Source organism: Mauremys reevesii, linkage group 2 (assembly GCF_016161935.1).
Source record: "Mauremys reevesii isolate NIE-2019 linkage group 2, ASM1616193v1, whole genome shotgun sequence".
NCBI lineage: Eukaryota > Metazoa > Chordata > Testudines > Geoemydidae > Mauremys > Mauremys reevesii.
In genome coordinates, this window is record NC_052624.1 from 154,942,660 (window position 1) to 154,961,974 (window position 19,315).

At 49.6% G+C, this 19,315-nt stretch overlaps 1 protein-coding gene across 9 annotated transcripts in view; it reads left to right on the forward strand.

The window, feature by feature from the left end:
- PEBP4 (phosphatidylethanolamine binding protein 4) overlaps window positions 1–19,315 on the forward strand; it is a 255,576-nt gene that overhangs the window by 183,581 nt on the left and 52,680 nt on the right. For 6 of the 9 annotated variants that reach the window (XM_039521624.1, XM_039521626.1, XM_039521625.1 and 3 more), the window contains 2 exons: window positions 14,122–14,167; window positions 16,127–16,228. In XM_039521624.1, coding sequence (XP_039377558.1) covers window positions 14,122–14,167; window positions 16,127–16,228 — 148 coding nt within the window. The remainder of the gene's footprint in view (window positions 1–14,121; window positions 14,168–16,126; window positions 16,229–19,315) is intronic. The other 3 variants (XM_039521627.1, XM_039521636.1, XM_039521628.1) reach the window with 1 other exon arrangement.

The following is a 19,315-nucleotide window of genomic DNA, read 5'->3' on the forward strand; positions in this document are numbered from 1 at the left end:
GAAATTCCCAACTCCCTCTCCCCAGGAGTCCTGATGTCCAGCCTCTCTCAACCCTGCTGTGACTAGTAGACCCCTACTCCTGCTCAAGACTGGGAATGTAACCCAGGAGTCCTGACTCTGCAGCCCCTCTGCTTTAGCCAATTGTTCATACTCCTCCAGACAGCCAAGATTTAGTAGTGTTGTGAAAAGCTGATATGAATGGCCACCCGCATGGGCTCTACATAGGATCTGAAACCCAAGCCAGTGAGTGATGGGACCGGGACGGTCGACGCGGCGAATTCGACTGCTCGGAGTTCGAACTATCGCGATAGTTCGAACCCCGGAAGCGCTAGTTCGAACTCCGGTACTCCACCGCGGCAGGAGGAGTTGCCGGAGTCGACCTTGGAGCCGCGGAGTTCGCTTCCGCGGCGTCTGGACGGTAAGTAAGTCGAACTAGGGTAGTTCGAATTCAGCTACGTTATTCACGTAGCTGAATTCGCGTACCCTAGTTCGACCCCCGAGCTTAGTGTAGACCAGGGCCAAGTTTCAGATTCCACCAGACAACCTACAGCCTGTGGACATCTGGGAGTCTCTCCCTTCCTTGCTGTGTGCAGACAGCAGTGCCAGGGTGAGCACGAAGGTGTGCCAGGTCTTAAACTGAGTCCTGTAATGTTTTTGTTTGTTTGTATCACTTGCCGACATAACAGAAAGTTATGCAATGTTATGCTAAGAGCCCTGCCAGGATCTTGTTTTCCTATTCACAGTCTCGGATTTTTTCCTACCCTGGTTTCATCTGATCACTGTCACTTTCCAGCGTCACCCCTGGCAACTCCTGTCAGATGTACAGCAGTCTATACTGTATGGCAACACCTGTCCATGCTGTAGCTTTGCCACATCAAGCTGACCACGCTGGTTATCACATGCTCTCCCTTTGGGGACTTTGTCAAATGTTAGATGATTCTGGGACATTCAGTGTTCAGCCAGCCACTTGCAAGGGTCAGGAAGGGGTACCCTGGCCCCTGAAAAAATGTATTCTGGGGTGTTTTTTGTTTTTAATCTCTTTTCTCTGTAGCACTGGGGATGGCCCTGGCTGTAGATGGGACTCCACACAGTGTGAGCCAGAGCTCTGAGGTGGCACCGAGCATTCTCTCCCCCAGGTGCTTCGCTGGCTGGTTCTTGCTCACATGCTCAGGGTCCAGGAAGGAATTTTCCCTCAGGCCAGATTGGCAGTGATGCTGGGATGTGGGGGGGGGGGTTCACCTTCCTCTGCGGTGTGTGATGGCAGGTCACTTGCCAGGGTTATCTGGGTATCTTTCACTTAACCATTTCCCTGCCTTCAGCACTGGTGCACCTTGGTCCCTCCTGTTCTCTGCCTGTGGCACATCAGAGCTTAGTCTCCTGTGGGCTCTTGTGCTTTGGTCTCATTTCAGTTGTTGGGTTTAGTGTGCAGGTGTTGGGTGGGGCTGGTGGCCTGTGATATACAGAAGGTCGCACTGGATGAGCTGGTGGTCCCTTCTGGCCTTAAACTCTATGACTCTGTGCAAGCTAGGAGGGATTAGGTTGTAACTGGTAACCGTTGCCATTTGTCAATTTCTCCCTCCACACAAAACTCACTGGAAAAATGCTGGAACTCAGCCAGAAAAGGAAAGTGTTTTGATGTTTTTCTTAAATATCGCATGTGTGTTTGAGTCCCTAGCAAAGAATTCAGTATTTCACAATGCTTAAAACTGAAATGCGAACCCATTACTATGAAATAACATGATTCTATACATTACATTTGTAACTCTGTCATGAATCTCAACTGCCATGCTCAGATAGGGCCCAATTTCTGCCCCCACCCCCACTCTGCTGCTCACGTGATGTCATCCTTTATCCCATTAATAGTTACATTCATATTAGGATTGTCTTCTGGTTAAGGGCGCTGGACTGGGATTTGGGAAATCAAGTGTCAGTGGCCAGCTTTGGCACAGACTCCCTCGGTGACATATGGACAACTCATGTAACCCCTCCCTCTGCAAAATGGGGGTAACCCCCCTCTCTTCCCCCTTTTGTCTGTCTCAACTAGTTAAATCATTCTTTGGGGCACGGACTGGCTCTTGCTATGTGTATGTACAGTACCTAGCACAGTGGGGATCTGAGCTTGATTGGGGGTCCTCCCATGGCACTACTCTAATACACAGAATAATGACAGGGTAGCAGAATTAGACCCTGAATGTATAATGGCCAATAACAATCTCTGTCTGTCTGTGTGTGTGTGAGAGAGAGAGAGAGAGAGAATTTCCTTAGAGTGCAAACGTTTATGTTGATAAAGATGGAGAAATTATTTGGAAAGCAGTGTCCATTATTCCGCAACATTTGTTTAAAAATAGATTTCAGCCTTCAGAGCCTAAATATAGGTCAGAGGGGAAGGGGCAGAAGGGACAGCGGGAAGCAGAGAGTCTCCCCAAGGAAAACCGAAAAAAAATTCTGCCAAACTGTGTGTACATTTTTTCCCTGTTTTTGCACAGCTCCGCCAGGCCCTCCCCGGTGAGTGTGAGCAAAGGGCACTAGAACAGCATTAGTGCATTTGCACACTCCATAGCACAGTGCAGTTAGCAGCAGCAAGCACAGGGGGCATAAATGTTGATGTGAGTAACATTGAACAGAGGCTGTTGTCTGTATGCCTAGCTAGCGAGCTCTCTTCATCTGATCTAGTTTATCTTTTCTACGGGACGTATTTTTAATGCATCTATCACTACCTGGTACCTGAGCATCTGCTTGGGGGTGGTCTCACAACTGGAGCTGAACGTGAACATTTGCAGGAGTCCAGAATTGAGGTCTAGTATCATTCTAGAGAAAGGGGCCAGTTGTGAAGTTCAAGCCTAGATCTGGATCCAAACTGCTCCAGAGCTTAAGGCATTCGGATTTGGGCTTTGGGTTCAGATCAGACTCGGAGAGAATTCCAGCAGGAAAATGCTCCGCCCTTTTAGTGAGTGTTTGGCACTGCATTAGCTATGGCATAGGACTGGAGAGCTGAATCCGTCCTGCTAAGCTGCCCTCTGTAGCAGAATCCCTGCATTCCCTAGAAGCAACTAAGGAGCCAGGCACTGCATTAGCTATGGCATTCGGATTTGGGCTTTGGGTTCAGATCAGACTTGGAGAGAATTCCAGCAAGAAAATGCTCCGCCAGGGTGCTCATCTGCCTGGGACACAGGACTCTGGGCAAGACCTTGAGAATCGTCGGCCTGGTGCAGAACTAGGGCTCATAACTGGGGGATCGGCCCATTGCTAGTGCGGAGAGCAACAGAGGAGAGGGTTCTGAACGGCAGGAAATCATAACTTCCCTCTCTCCTGCCTGCAAGGGGGGGCTCAGCAGCACCAGATTAGCTCAGCCTTTGAAGGGAATCCCTAGGGTGACTTTAGCCTCCCAAGATTTCTCTTCTCTCTCTCCAACCCCCTCTCCCTGCTTCAGTGTCCAGTTAGGTTTGAGCCATCCTAAGGGACCGGAGCATCTGTATGCAATTCCCACATTCAGCGTTATCAACCGCAATGCAAAAGGGCCCGTTTAATTGTCTCCTCTGAGTGAGGGGCAGGGTCTGTGATGCTGTCAATGATTCTGGGTCTGAGAGGGGAGAACCCGCAACTCAGAGAGACCCGGGAGAGGTAGAGAGGAGACCCTGGAAAGCTGTGAGTGTGCCAATGAGGGCTTCTCAGTGCAGAGCCAGGTCAGCTGGAACCCGGATGTTGGTCCCTCCCCTCTGGCGTGATACACTAAATGAACTGTATAAATCAAATGACTAAAGCATCGGATGATTTCCAGACCCCACCAGAAGTTATGGGGCTATAGTTTTGCTGGTGGTTGGGAATTCTGTGGTTAGAGCAAGGGTCAGGACTCCTGGCTCTGGATGAGGAGTGTCATCCAGTGCAGCAGTTCTCAAACTGTGGGTTGGGACCCCAAAGTGGGTTGTGACCCCATTTTAATGGGGTCACCATGGCTGGTTTAGACTTGCTGGGGCCTGGGACTCCCCTCCTAATGCTGAGATTTATCCAACTCAAGATGAGCTCCAGCCATAAAACCCAAACCTGCATCTGGATTTTGAAACTCCAGAGTTTTGGAGTATTCAGAGCTGGGGTTTTGGTCTGCCCATCTCTACAATGGACCTCTTATAGTCAACAAATCTGAGCTGAAAATATCACTAGGCCAGGCTTTGTCTCATGATGCTTCCAGGGCTTCGTGGGCCAGAAGCAGAAAGTGCAGAAGTGGATAAAAATGAAAATTATCGGGAGGAGAAAAAACAACTACCATTTAATATTTATATTACAGTAGCAGCCAGAGGCCTCAACCAGGATCAGTGCCCCTGTTGTATTAGGTGATACACATATGTAGACACATTCCCTGCCCCAAACAGTTTACAGTCTAAGGGTACGTCCATACTACCCGCCCGGGTCGGCGGGTAGCGATTGACTTCTCGGAGTTCGATATATATCGCGTCTCATCTAGACGCGATATATCGAACGCCGAACGTGCTCCCATCGACTCCAGAACTCCACCACCTCGAACGGCGGTGGCGGAGTCGACAGGGGAGCCGTGGACTTTGATCCCGCGCCGTGAGGACGGGTAAGTACTTCGAACTAAGGTACTTCGAGTTCAGCTACGCTATTCGCTATTCGCTATTCGCGTAGCTGAACTTGCGTACCTTAGTTCGAACCCTCCCCCCCCAGTGTAGACCAGGCCTTAGATGACAAGGGACATAGAGCTAAGGGGGAGGGTGGAGGAGGAGAGATGGATAAATCAAATAGATACAATGTTGCTAGGCATCCGTATAGTTGCATTTTTTTTCTTTTAACGGCACTTTTCACGCCTAGGGTTTGTTTGGAGAAGGCTTGGTTCTTAGCCCATGTAGGTTGGTTTATCCCTCCTTAGACTTTCCCCTGTGTTGGTGAGAGCCAATTCATAAATCCTGGCTTCGTTATAAAGATAACAAAGAGGGAGAATAATAAATCTGGTCTCCTGCCTGTGCCAGTTCTGTAGCCGCCTCTCCCCTTCGAGCTAGCGTGCCCTAAGTGAGCAGCGCAGGAAGCACCTTATTTGTTTGGGGATTAACTTCATCAGTTTACTAATTGTTCTTTAATCATGTCAGCCTACTGTAGGGACAGCACCCAGCTTCTCCAGCATGAACTCAGAGTCTTGCAGTGCAGAAAGACTAGCAGGCCAAGCAGCTGCAAATGCCAGGAGCAAGCGGCTGCACTCCATCCTGCTGTCCCTCCTTGCAGAGAGCCCTTCTTGTTTACTAGTGTTCCAGCTGTTGGCTCGGGGCAGGGTGGAGAGGGGGAAGGGAGAAGGAGTTATATCTGGGAGTGAATAACAAGCCAGCCCTGTTCTTATTCACAAACCTCAGTCCAATCAGTCATCTGTTTGTCCTGGTCTCCTGCCAGCTATTGTGTTGATTCCCACACCCACTTTCCCTAACCCTGAGTCCCTGCCTTAAATTTTCTCTCTCCACCGATCCCCTTCCTAGTCCCCTCCTCCCCCTTCCTCAGATGGGATCAGACATGTTCTAGAAAAGATTTATGAAGAGGAAAACAAAATATGACTCATTCAATGTGGAGCGGACAGCACCAAGGGCCCAAGCAGACCTACCTCAGAGCCTCAATGCTCCCCTGCCGTTTGCGGGACAGGGCGTTGGAATGAGCTGCAATGTAACAAACTCCTCTGCATGGCAAAGAGCCGCTCGGGACAACATGCTGGTCTCCTGCCATGCAGAGGAGTTTTGGAAACTCAGGAGGGTGTTGTGTTTTATTCATTCATATTGTCCAGGAGCGCCAGCCAAATCCCGCCCGGCATTTGCAGAAGGCATCTGGGGTGTTGCAGTGGGTTACAGCTCCATAAATGTGCTATGACAGCATCCTCCTCTCTTCTTCAGTAGAATTATCATAAAACATTAAATTCTTTGAACCCGGAACTCTTTCTTTGCCAGATGTTTGTACAGCACCGAGCACCATCAGGCCCCGATTACTGTATTCCTGTCACACCTGAAAGGCCCAGTTGAGATTGGGGATGCATGGTGGTCAGTGCTCCACAAACAGCTGGTAGGGGAGACAGTACCTGCTCTAGAAAGTTTGCAGTCAAAATAGCCAAGACAGACTAAGAAACTATTTTTATCCCCATGCTACTGATGGGGAAATGAGGCACAAGGAGATTTAGGGCCAGATTTTGGAAAGAGCTCAGGGACAGTTTTTCAAAGACTCGGCACCCCCCAGCAGAGGACTCGGTTCCCATTTAAGCACCTAAACAAGGGCTCAACTCCCCAAAGCGCTCAGCAGCCAGCGACTCCTGTTCTTTACACTGGTGGTCAGATTTTCAAGAGCTCTCGGCACCCAGCGGGCTGAGCTTTTTGGAAAATCTGGCCCTATGTGACTTCAACCAAGAATTGAACCTAGATCTCCCAAGTCCAATTCCAATGCCTTAATCACAAGATGTCCCCAGACTTTCCTTGACTGGGGTCCCCAGGTAGTACATATGAACGGTAATTTATCGAGCTGAGTCCCTTTGGGGTTTATATGCACCAGAACAACATCACCAATTTCCTCCAGCTCCTCTCCTCCACGGTCTTAGCGGAATGGAGGGTGGGAATTTTTAGCTCTTCCCTTACAAGCCACAGACCACATCCTCGGGAGGAAAAAAGGACGTTAAGCTCAAATGGTGTCATTAAGAAATATTAATGCTCTCATAAAAGGGTATTTAATAAACATGGCAGCACATCAGTGTCCATTAGCTCACCCCGTGCTAGGGATCCACAGAGGCTGTGCGGCAGTACGCGGAACACCGTGGGCAGTTACAGCTCAGTAGCCTCCAAGCAGACGGCATGTAGACAGAGCTATTAAACTAACATTGGCACATCCCGGGTGGCATTGCTGCCCCTGAGCCCCACATCTCCATTCAGCGCTGCGCCTCCGCCTCTCTCGTGCTCTCAGCTGTTCCAGCCGACACTGGGAAAATAGGTCTCGCTGAAGTTCTTTGCAAGGGTGATAGCACAGCCCCCGGGGGTCCTGCTCCTTGCAGATTGCTACATAGATTTTACAAAGCAGCTGGGTCTGAACAAAACACCCCCCGACTCCGGCGAAGTTTGGAGCCCGACGGGAACGTGCTTCCGGGCTGTGCCTGAGATATGGCCAAAGGACCCAGAAGTGCCTAAACCAATGGGATTTAGGCTTGTAAATCCCCGAGACTCTTCTTAAAATTGTACCCCGACTCAGCAAGTCTCCAGACTTCAGCCAAAGTAGCCACACTGAGAGCAAGCAGCCACTGGGGAGTAACCTTGTCTCGGGGCGTGCGCACTTAGCCCTGGACCTTAGCCCTTGTTGAACCCACAGATGAAACTGCCTGTGGTCAGCAGAGTTCAAGCAGGGCTTCCATAACCAGAGTAACTTTTGTTTCCTGAGGGCCACATCAAAGACTAACCCCTCCCCACCAGCTCTCCCCTCGTGCTCCCAGCCACAGAGATGTACACACTCATGCATGCTCCAGCACACCCAGTGGCAGCCTGTAGCATGCTTTTATAATACTGTCTCAGAAAGGCAGTCCCCACAGAGGCTGCTCAGGGAAGCACACTAGGGCTCTGCCAGCAACAGACATGGTGGATTGTACAGCAGCAGACATGGTTTCACAAAGGTTGAGCAGTGGAGACCCTGAGCAAGTGGAGCAAAGCTGAGTTGTGTCTACCCAGTTTGCAGGCCACTCTCCGGAGAGCAGTTTCATGTCTCAGGACCCCGTAGGGAAGGCTGTGAAGAAGACGTGGGGCCAATTTGCCTTAAAAACCCCCAGCAGGACTAATTCTGTCCCACCCCTGGTGCAGCAGGAGCTCAGGGTTCAATCCGTGCTCAGTGTTAGTGGTGAGATGAACTCTGAGGCCTTTGAAGCATGGTGAACCTCTAGGACTGCCTTGGGGATTTCCAAACACTACTGCGAGTTCAGGAACCTCGGTGTCCCTGTAACGTAAATCCATGAGGTCACTGGGTTTTGTTTTTTCCAAGAGGCTGCTGAACTGAGAACTAACAGGTGCCACCCCAGCTAAGGGGGAGCCTGTTCTATTTACAAAAGGCAGAGGAGCTTCCCCAAGCACCCGCCTATGACAAAGCCCAGCTGGCACAGGTGGGGCCCCTGCATATAGTTTTTATTTCATCTCATCCTTTCCTTCTCCTCTCTGCTGCCTAATCTAACCATCTCCTTGGATTATTTTAGCACTTTCCTTCTCTGCTCCTTTCCCATTGATTGCCCCACTGCAGCAGGGAGACGCAGCCACATGCCAACGCTCAAATGATCAAGGCAGGCATGACTGAGACTCCGTCATTCCTTAACCCCTCAACCCCAGCTGGGAGTATTACTTCGCACTAGAGGGATCCATGAGAGCCCCTGTGTTTGTGGGCACTGAAATGCACTCCCAGGGACTGAAGGATACCAGCCATTACTTAGCATGGTATTTTTTTCTAGTGTAGACAAGGCCAGAGCCCCCCTCAGGTGGGACATGAACCTACTAACATTTGAGCCTGTCAAACATTCAAACCCACAATGTTCGCATGGGTTTGAAATTGCGCAAAGTGGCGCATCCTCACTCGGTATCTCAGGAGTGTCTGTGGCTCAGTGTAATTCCATTGGTAACAGTGGATTTACTGGGGAAGAGAGGGATTTCCTCCTCTGATGAGACAGAGCTCTTTGATAAACATCACAAGAAAATGAATGAGCTGAGAGGTACAGGAAGCACTTCGATTTGGATGTCCACCATAGGTAACTAGACTTCATGGAGTTATAAAGCAGATGGGAATGGTGAATGACTGAACAGTAGCTTGTAATCCCAACAGTACTGTCAGGGCCAGCTATAGGCAGCGCAAGCCTCCTAGGCAAATAATGTTCTTCATTCCCTTCCCTCCAGAATTCTCAAAGTAGGACCTCCATGTTTGTCCTTCCCTCTGCTTCCCCATGAATTCTTCCCTTTTGCCAGCCCACCAGCATCTCCCTCTCCCAAACCGTCTCAGCTCTCTCTCCTCTCCCTCTCAATTTCTGCATCGGTCTCTGGCTTCCACTCTCCCCAGCAGTGCTGGGTAATTTGTACTTCAGATGGATCTGTCCTCAGGTTAGGAGACCAGCTTTGCACACCTGGCCTATTATCATCAACCTCAGTTTGCAGATGGGCAGACGGAGGCCCCGAGCTATAAGTCACTTGCCCCCAGGCATCATTCACAATAGAACTCAGAGGCTGGACTCTTCTGTTCCACCACGAGACACCTCTTCCTCCTACCCAGATAGCAGGCCGAGTCCTCTGTTGTGCTGCACCACGTGTAGTCCCTTATAGTGGATCAGTGCAAAGTGCATCAGTGCAATAAACAGCAGCACTTTACAAGGTGTAAATAGAAAGACAAGGAACAGGGCAGAGGGGTATCAAGCCGAAGCTGTCTAGGTAATTTTGCTGGGATCATTTCCATTCAGGAGCACTCCACACACTGGAGGCACAGCGCTAAACCAACACCTTGAAGCATGACTCTGCAGGATGCCACCATAGCTCCAGGGAACAGCTAGTGCCCTTTAGTCAATTACCTTTTGTTAACTGAAAAAATCAATGGATTCCCACTGCATTCAGGTGGTGCTGCCTGTGGTGCATGGAGCACCTTCATCACCAGTGAATGACATGCTCTGACTGCTCTCATGCTGCAGCCTGCGACCAGCCACAGCTTCACTCCATGCCAAAGTGAGAAGGAGGCACCTGGAACTTCTTTCCAAGTTAGGAACCGGTGAGAAGGCAGACTCCCACCCCTGCCTGCCCTGAAGGGGGGAGAAAGTGATTGATTCTTCCCAGCAAATGGGAAGAGGTGGGTGAAGAGATTAAATCATCTCTCCTGCGCTCGCAGAAATGTGCTGCTGACCCCACGCTCTGGTGGGGTCAGGAGGAGCTGGCAACCGGGCCCTGGCAGATTCCAGAGTGGGCGGGCAGTTTGCAGTCAATAATTGAAGAGGAACAAGGAAGCCGCCTGTGTCATTGCTGGGCCCCATTCATCCAGTGGAGCGGAGGTGGGGGCTGAAAAGCCTAGAGCTGGCCTTCTCGATGTCCTCCAAAAGCACACAGGCGTCCCACCGAGGAATCCAGCCAGGCAGCCCAGCTAATAAAAGCTGCATGGGGCAAGTGGGGCTGGGTTTGACCCCAGGTGCAGATATGGCTCCCCAGAGTCTCCAGGCAGGCTCTCCCCACAAGCAGAGCAGTGCTGCTTGTTTCCATGAGGATAGGCAGCCAATGAATCAGCAGCCCAGAATGCCTTGGAGGTGCCAGAAGCAGCATCCTTTACTCCAAGCTGGCATGAGAGCCCCCAGGCTAGATTCTGCCCCCCATCACACTGCTGCAAACCCAGAGCAACTCTGATGACTCACGCCGATTGGACGCTGGTGTAACGAAGAGCAGAATTTGTTCCTTTGCTTTTAAATCTTGCCTTCTCTCCACCTCTTTTATAACAAACAGCTATTGTAAAGTGCTCTTCCCCGCCCCGCTAGCCCCAGCCCCACCGGGCTTTTCCTCTTCTCCCTTCTCAATAGGAGCCTGATCCTCAAATCCAGGGTACATCAAGACGTGGCCAGATTCCACCGCACCTGGGATCCTGCACTGGCCAGGCAGCCCATGTTGTCTTCATTTTACAGTCAGGGACGCACCACAGGCCAGAGGGGGAGGAGGCTGGCTTGGATTCACACAACAAGCCGTGGCAGATGCAGGAGCAGAACACTGCTCCCCTCACTCCCACTCCCATGTGCAGCAGTCAAAAGACCAACCCTCTTCCGAAACATAAAGGGCCTCAATTCCTGGCATTGAAGACACCTCACTAATGGTGGTCGGAGGGTGTCCCAGCTCTGAACTCAGAGGGGTCAAGTTTTGAGTGTGGTCCTAGAATTGGTTTCAGCTCCAAACGTATCCCACTATACATCCTTAGCTACTAGCATCTGTTTGTTCAGTGTAATGCTTCTGCTCTATTCCAGCCCTTAAGGAATCGCTGCCTAGGTGGGACCCTCGCTGTCAGGGTGACCTGCCCAGCCCCAGGCAACTGCCACCAATGACAGCTTTCCCTGCTTTGCCTTCAGGCAAAACGGCACAAGTATCCTGTGTCCTGAGTGTGTGGATAGCTCCATATGGCCTCACTTGAGCAGTCTGCTGAGTCAGAGAGGCTAGTCTTTCCTGAAGTTGGCCATAAATCAAGCATCAGAGCTTTTAATGGCAGGTCAGCGCATTAAAAAAAAAAATCAGAATTCCCATGGAATGCTCAGCACAGGCCTTTAAATCCCCCCCATCCCCCACTGCCCCACATTCTTGCCTGGATTTGGAAGAGAGGGTGAGATAAGAGTTATCCAAGAAGTGAAATTCATCCAGGTGGGGTCAGAATTCCCAAAGAAACTTGGGGGGGGGGGGAACACTCCTGCCATCAGAGAATGTTAGAGCATTGTTCTTACTAGATACACTGCTCCGTGCATTGGCACCCCGCAGCTATGCAAACTCCCCTCACACCTTCGCCCGGGACACGTCACTTCTTTCCTTTGATGGGCAAGTAAAATATTAGGCCAAGATTTTCAAAAGCAATGAGTGATTTTGGGTTCTTCAGGGTTTTGTGGGGGGGGGGAATTTGGGGGGGGGGGACATGACACACCCCCAAGGGGCAGTGTTCAGTTCTAAGCACCTGTTCTCTGAAAACCAGGCCCCTTCAATCACTAGTCACTTTTGAAAATCTTAGTCATTAGTACTTTTATCATTAGCATGATGGAAAGGGTGGGTGAGGAAATTCTGTGCTGAGGCTGGTAAAATTTCATGGGGCTTTGCAAAGCTAATACACAGAAACTGAGAGGATGTTTGCATTACAATGAACTTTACTATGCAATGTGAATCTTGGTTGATGTTCTCATCACCAAATGACTCAATGAAGATCTGGCTTCTATTATTTTTGGAAAGGATGAAGCTTGATCCAGCAATTCTGGGAGTCAGATGCATTCTATCTGCAGTTATCTGATGCTCCTTTAATTGCTAATTAATTACTGCTAGGGCAGGTCAAGACTAAGGAGCATTGGCAGAACTGGGTGCGTGTGGGCAGGCAGGACTGGAATAACGGGGGCTGTTCCAGATGAGTATTCATACACATTGGCAGAGCTGGGTAGGAGGCATAGGACTAGAATAGCAGTGGGTATTACGGTTCCAGACTGGGGTGCACTGGCAGAGCTGAGTGGGGGTGCTGCAGGTCAGGAGTGAGGTGCATCGGCAGACCTGTCGAGGGATGTTTGCATGACATTGGCTTGTGCTACGCTTGGCTCTCTCCATCTGTTAGTGCTGTTTGCTGATTTGCAGCATGTGATTTCTGCCCAACTGTATTTTGTTCTCAACAAAACCTTATTAGAATTCTCCATAAGTGCAGCAGCAGGAAGAGGTGAGAGAGAGAATGTGATTGGGTGGTAAAGTCAAGGCAAGCTAGGGCATTGAATTGTGCCAGGCTTGACACCATAACTAAATTATCTTAGGCTCTCTCACAAGGTTTGTGAAATGCTCATTCTTGACTGTCCCAGGATATAACCACAGGCATTGCATCACACGGGATGCACAAAGGCTTGCAAAAAGAACAGGAGTACTTGTGGCACCTTAGAGACTAACAAATGTATTTGAGCATAAGCTTTCGTGGGCTACAGCCCACTTCATTGGTTTTGGACAAGGTTTTTGCAAAGGCCGCGAACACAGTATAGATCCATTCTAGTCTACAAATGAGAACAGCATGGGGATGGAGGGGCAGCATGCTATAGACTGGTCCCCAGACGTCCCTGGTGGGGAGTGTAAAGCACATATTGCCTTAGGGAATCAAAGAGTGAGGAAGTGTCAGGGAGATCTTCTCTGGATCCATCAGGGGAAGAAAATCAAAGCGTCTTGAGCTGGGAATTGCTTTGGGAAGCTCGAAAGCTTTTTGGTGAATCTGCATCTATTCCTAATTCACCCAGAGTGGGCTGGTGATTAGAATACAGCAGGCCAGATTCCCAGATGGTGTAAATCAGCTTGGCCTCATTGTCTTCAATAGGCCAGAACCTCAGATGGTGTAAATTGGCAGGGCTTTATTGACTTAAATGGAAGCATGACAGTTTACACCAGCTGAGGATCTGGCTCCACAGCTGTAAATTGCACCTGTCAGGTTCTGTAGGCATCTCTGATTCCTCACCTTCGTTCTCGACACTCCAGCCTATGTGCTTTCCAAAGACACTGTGACCTTCCTGCCATCACAGGGATATTAATTAGCCCCTGCCTGAATACCTGTGCACAGGATGGTGTCGGGGCTTTTAGAGAGAGCTTTTGTAGCCTTCCCAGCATCCCGTGGCCCAGATAACAGGTCCAATGTGATCTGTCTGACAGTCCCTGTGTGCTGGCTTCAAGAGCACAGTGACAGCACAGCCTGTGATTCAGGGGAACTCTACAATGCATTGGCTGTGGTGCACAAAGTCACTGACACTTTTAAAATATAAATTAACAAGCAAAATATAGGCCCTGGCACATTCTCTCCCCACCCTTCCCCGCTTACCCAGGGAAAGGAATGACACCTGTCAGGAGAGGTTTGGAGAAGGTGAAGATGAAGGAAACAAACTCAGTTCAGGAAACTTTCTAGCTAAACTCAAGCGAGGCACTGTCCGGGGGGTGCTCCGTGCTGAGAGGCAGCACTGCGAGTGAGGCTGCAGCAGGCTGTATTGTGCTAACATTAAACACCCAGGGGCAGGTTCCCCAAGGTACCAATGGCACTTACTGACTTTCAGTGGGAGCTGGGCACCTCACTGCCCCTTGTGCCTTTGAGACCCTCCCCCTGGATGGGTAAGTCTGACAGTGGCTGGGCCTCGCTTCCTGTCTCAAAACTTGCTTCCTTTATGGTCACCCCTCACCCCCATCCCCACCTGTTTGGCTCATCCACCTGCCGTCTCTCCTCAGAACCCAGACTGTGAGCTCTGTGGGGCAGGGACTGTCCTTTTACTGACTGTCTGTATAGCACCTAGCACAGTGGGGGCATGATCCTTGACTGGTGCCCCTAGGCCCCACGGCAATGCAAATAATTAGGTCCGGTGAGCAACTTCATATTCTGGTGTCCTGTGCGTTAACCGAATCCTTTCTGTCATTGCAGGGCACAGACCTGCGGGCTGGAAAACTGAGAGGCCACGTGCTAACAGGTAAGCTGAAGCTGTACCAACCCGACCTGTCTGTCTGTCCCAAGACCTCTGGCCCATGTTACTAAACTTCTGTCGGCACGGCTTGCAAAGGGATGGCTTAGGGTCACTGACTTCCATTGGCCATTGGGAGAGCTGGGCTCCAGTTCATTTGTGATCTCTCTCTTCCTGGGTCTAAGGGGATGAGCAGGGCAGCAAGCTCAGCACCTGGGACACATGCTTGGTTTTGCTTAACCGGGGAAGCTTCTGACCCATTAAGGAGCAATCTTGATGGGTCCAAAGGGAATTCTGTGCGACCCTCCCTGACTGTGAGGGAGGCAGGGAGGGTCACCGCAGTATCTGGGTGCCATACTAAGGCGCTCACCAACAGGAGTAAGGGCCCCAAGCAGAGGCCATTAGTCTATCAACACGGGTGGTGTCAGATCGCAACCACAGGTAGCCATGGCCTTTGCAGATCCCCCGCTTCGGAATTTCGGAATCACATTCCATTTCAAGGGGAAAAGAGGTTTGCAAAGAACATTTAAAATAACCCTCCTGCACGCACATTTTGATTTGCATTCAGTAAACACATGGAAAGATGTAAATAGCGAGGGATTCCCCCAGCTACAGGCTTTCAGAGCATCGACAGCCTTGGCCTCAGCACCGGAAATGCAGCGAGGAGGAACTGTTTCACATTCTAACCAGACAACAGGTTTCTCTTTGATATCGATCTCTTGTTTAGCTGATACAGGAAAATGAGGAGGTGTTTAAAGCTTTGCAAACTTTTTCAACCCCAGAGCAAGCCAGCTGAAACACCCCCCACCGTCCTCCACCTCCTCCCCCGCCCGGCTTCTTAGATTATTCACTGTAGGTGGAATGTCCCCAAATCTCTCTCTCTTAATTTGTGCCTGAGCTACAAATGGTGCAAACTAGCAAGCAGCTGTAACTAGCCTCCTGATTCGTCTCTCCGATGAGACCTTCACTGCCAGCCTCTTGCTTGCATGACATGGAACAGGCTTCCAAGAGAGGTTGTGGAATCCCCGTCATTGGGGATTTTAAGAACAGATAGAACAAACCCCTGTCAGGGATGGTCTAGATTTACTTGGTCCTGGCTCAGCACAGGGGGCTGGATTTGATGACTTCTCGAGGTCCTTTGTAACCCGACATTTCTATGATTCTAAGTAGCAGACATCTCTTCCACCAGGAAAGGAGCAGGCTGGATTCTACCAGGGTGGAGGAGTAGAACACATGGGGCCTGCTTCTCTTTGTACCTTGTGTAGCCATTTACACCAGCGTAGCGTACAGCAAGGGTGTAAGTCACCACCAATCTGATTTAGTAACACTACACCAACGACTGCCTAAGGTGCAGGGCAGCAGAGACTACAAGCCATGGCCTTTCCATGAATGAGATTTCTCTCTGGGTGCTGTCTGAACAAGGAGTCCCTTAAAATCAAGTATCCTTAATAGTTTATTTTAAAGCCCCAGTATTTCCCATCCCTGCAACCAATTCCATATCTTGCATTGCTATTTTTGGAGTTAAGATCATAAGGAAATGACAATCCGCCACACGCAGGCTGGGAGATGCAAAGACACTTTATTACACACCTGGACAGCAGCAGAGAAATGTTTAACAGTAAACTGGCTGAAATAGAACTCATCCAGAGGAGCAAATGGTGTTAAAATACCCAGTCAGTGGAAGAAATCCCAGCCCACTTAAAGCAAACGCAGGAGCTGTTTGGAAGAAGGTGGGCCCCAGGGGTTTCTTTACAGGCATATGGTAGATGGGAATGAGGACTTGAATGCAAAATGGGCCACACTCAACCCTGGGGTAGCTTGATTAATTCGAATGATGTTACAGCAGGGAGGGATTTCACTCAATATGTCTCTGGTTAAAGGGATATTGTCTAGTAGCTTAGGGGTAGTTTGAAAAAGAGATTTTCCAAAAGCTGCTGTGGATAGCAGTGTGTTTTATTATTTCTTTAGAAAATACCAGTACCGTCTTTTCTTATTTCAACCTTTCACTGAGGTATTGGGAACCCCAACCTGGCAGCTGCTGGCCAGTGCAGCAAGGACCAGAGAGTGAAGGTAACTAGAAAAGCAAGGTCCGATTTTCAGCAGCCAACTGCTCCCCTTGTGACACTTCCAGCCAGACTATCCAAAGTGCTCAGCACCCAACGTTCTGAGCTCTTGTGAAAATCTGACGCTGATGGTGGGCGCTGAAAACCCTGGCTGTGAAGGGTGCTGCCTTGCAAAGCAGGAGTAAGTCAATACCACTGCACCCCCATAGCCAGAATGTGCAGGGTCAGGCCCAAAGTTAAACTGATTGGGTTTGTCTCACTTCCCAAGCAGAACGAAATGCAAAAAGCCACTTAGCAGCATCAACAGTGGTGAGAAGTAAAGGAGAGCCTTTGTTTTTAATTTTTGCTAATGCTCTGAGGAGATGGCCGTGGTGGCTTTCTCTTGCTCAGATGGCTTAATTTGATCAGGTCCTGGAGTAATTTCCACCTTTTGTCCCTTCACGTTACATCCTCCTTTCCTGAAACAAATATGAAATGCTCCTTTCAGCCAAGTTTAGAGTTTAACAGTTACGGAACATCTGTGTACATAATCTCTTTGTATGTCATTAGACTCCCTTTGGTGATGCATGCTCTATACCTGCAGGTTTCCTGTAGTACAAAGGCCTGAGATAGATCAATGGATCCAAACCTCCCTGAACTCTGGGCAAGTTTGGACAGGGCCCCAGATCCAAAATTTGTAGCTAAGACTGTTCTCTAGCAGAGAGATGAGATTTTTCCACCCAGGGTCAGGTTACAATTATATCACACTTCCTCCTACCAAAACCACAACATGTTGCTTGAAGGTAAAGCTGGTCAGGAATTTTTCCCTGAATCGTTTTTTTGGTCAAAAATGCCGATTTGTCAAAATTGAAACTTCATGAACCAGTTTCCGATTGGATGAATCTCCCGACTCGAAAAGAAAGTTGGAAAAAGGAATTTTTGGAACTGTTAAAACATCTTGCACTGACATTTTCAAAACAAAAAAAAATCAAATTTGATTTGAAATGACTTTGTTTCCAAACCGAATCTAACTGAACTAAAAAAAGGGAATCAAAATCAAATTAAAACCAAATATTTCAAAATTATCAAAACAAAGTTCCCATTGACCCAACCCAGAAACAAATGTTGGCGCATGAATATTTTTGAGAGTTCATCTTTTTGCCCCAATTTGAGATAGGGAAAAAGTTTTGAACCTGAAATATTTGAGGGATGGGAAAAACATTTCCCACACAGCTGTACTGGAGGGAACATCAGCAATGACAATAAAATGCTGGCCAAGTGTGCGGTGGTGTACATGGACACAGGGCAATGTTCCTGCCTGAGCCCAACTGAACAATCAGCTAATGCCCTGACATATGAGAACAGGGTGTGAGGCTGCTTCTCTTGCTGGAAAACTAGAATTCAAGCAAGTTCATGGAGGATAGGTCCAACAGTGGCTATTAGCCGGGATGGGCAGGGATGGTGTCCCTAGACTGTGTCTGTCAGAAGCTTGGAATGGGTGACAGAGGATGGATCACTTGGTGATTACCTGTTCTGTTCATTCCCTCTGGGGCACTGGCCACTGTCGGAAGACAGGATACTGGGCTAGATGGACCTTTGGTCTGACCCAGTAGGGCCGTTCTTATGTTCTTATGTTGTGCCATCCCCCTGCTTTTTCAGGGGTTGCCCTGCCTTGCTTAGCAAACAATCGCGCGCAGTAGTAAGCATGGCCTACTGATTGGGAGAGCAGCGTGTTTTATTAAAAATACAAGTTAATATTTAACAATATTTGGGAAGGGCACCGGGGTAGCATATAAATCACCATCATGTTAGGAGGAAACCTCAATTTTTGTGGAATAGGGGATTTGATGGTGGTGTTTTCATAGCCATCAGCAGCTGGCCTGTCGGATGACCCAGCTCCTGCAACTGGATTTCAAGAGAAGAAAGCAGGCACAGTCCCCTAACTTGTCTGCTCGTTTCTCACATCTTGGCTGGCCTTCTTTGCTATCTTTAATCCAACTCGGCCTGTGGGGGTTAGTCGTTTTTTGTGTTACAGTATTAACTAGGGACCCCATTGTGCTAGGCATTGTGTAAAAGCATAATAAGCAACAGTCTCTGCCCAAAGGAGCCTACAGTCTAAACAGACAAAAGTCCCCAACTTGACCGTAAAACTTTCCTTTCCCTCTGAGGTTTGGTGTCTGAGGATTTCAAAATGTTGACTGTTCCTTGCACTATCCTGCCTGTGTCTGTAGAATCAAAACCCTGCTCACTGCAGGAGAATCTGTAGGATACTCGGGTCCAACAAAGAAATAGTTGAAAAGAGTGAGCGTTAAGGTTTGTTGTGCAGAGAGTAAAAGATTAGTATTTACCGGGGGCCATAGGGATGCACAGCATGCCACACTGTACAGATTCAAACGTAGCCCCTGACCCAGGGAGTTTACAATCAGACACGGGCAGGATGAGGTCAGACTAGATGATCACAGTGGTCCCTTCTGGCCCTTGCAATCTATGAGAGGATGGGACAAGAGAGCAGGGGTGAGCAGCAGGATCATGGGACAGAAGGAGGCTGCTCTGGGGAGTAGTGGGCAGCGTAGAAGAATATGCACAGCTGGGGATGGGGATGGGGATGGAGAGCAGGCGGGCTGGGAGCCGAAATGTGGGGTTAGGGCAAGACTGTGTGCAGGTGAGGAGCTTGAATGTGATGCCTTCAGGGGCAGGGGAAGGCGTTTGAGGGGATACAGGGAGGTCTGGGCAGAGGCAGTCCAGGCACTAGGCGCAGGCAGAGTGCTCTAGAGCTTTGGAGCTAGGGCGGGGGCTGGAGAAGCAGGTGGGGTCGAATGGGAGGTTGTTTCAGTGGAGGGGAAACAAGAATGTGCTTGCAAGCAGGTGGCAAGGGGTCAGATGGGTGGAAGATAAGGGAACGGGAGGGGCTGGGAGAAGGAAGGCGGGAGGGGAGAGGATGGGGCGCAGGGGACACATACGATGTGTCTTAGCAGGGAGACACCTGAGATTGCACTGAATTTCTTCAGCTCTCTTTGTAACAACATGCTCACCTGAATACCTCAGCAGGGTGGTAACCTGCCCTGCCCCCCTCTCCATACTAACCATGGGCCGGGCCTCAAAGCCTTGCTTGGCT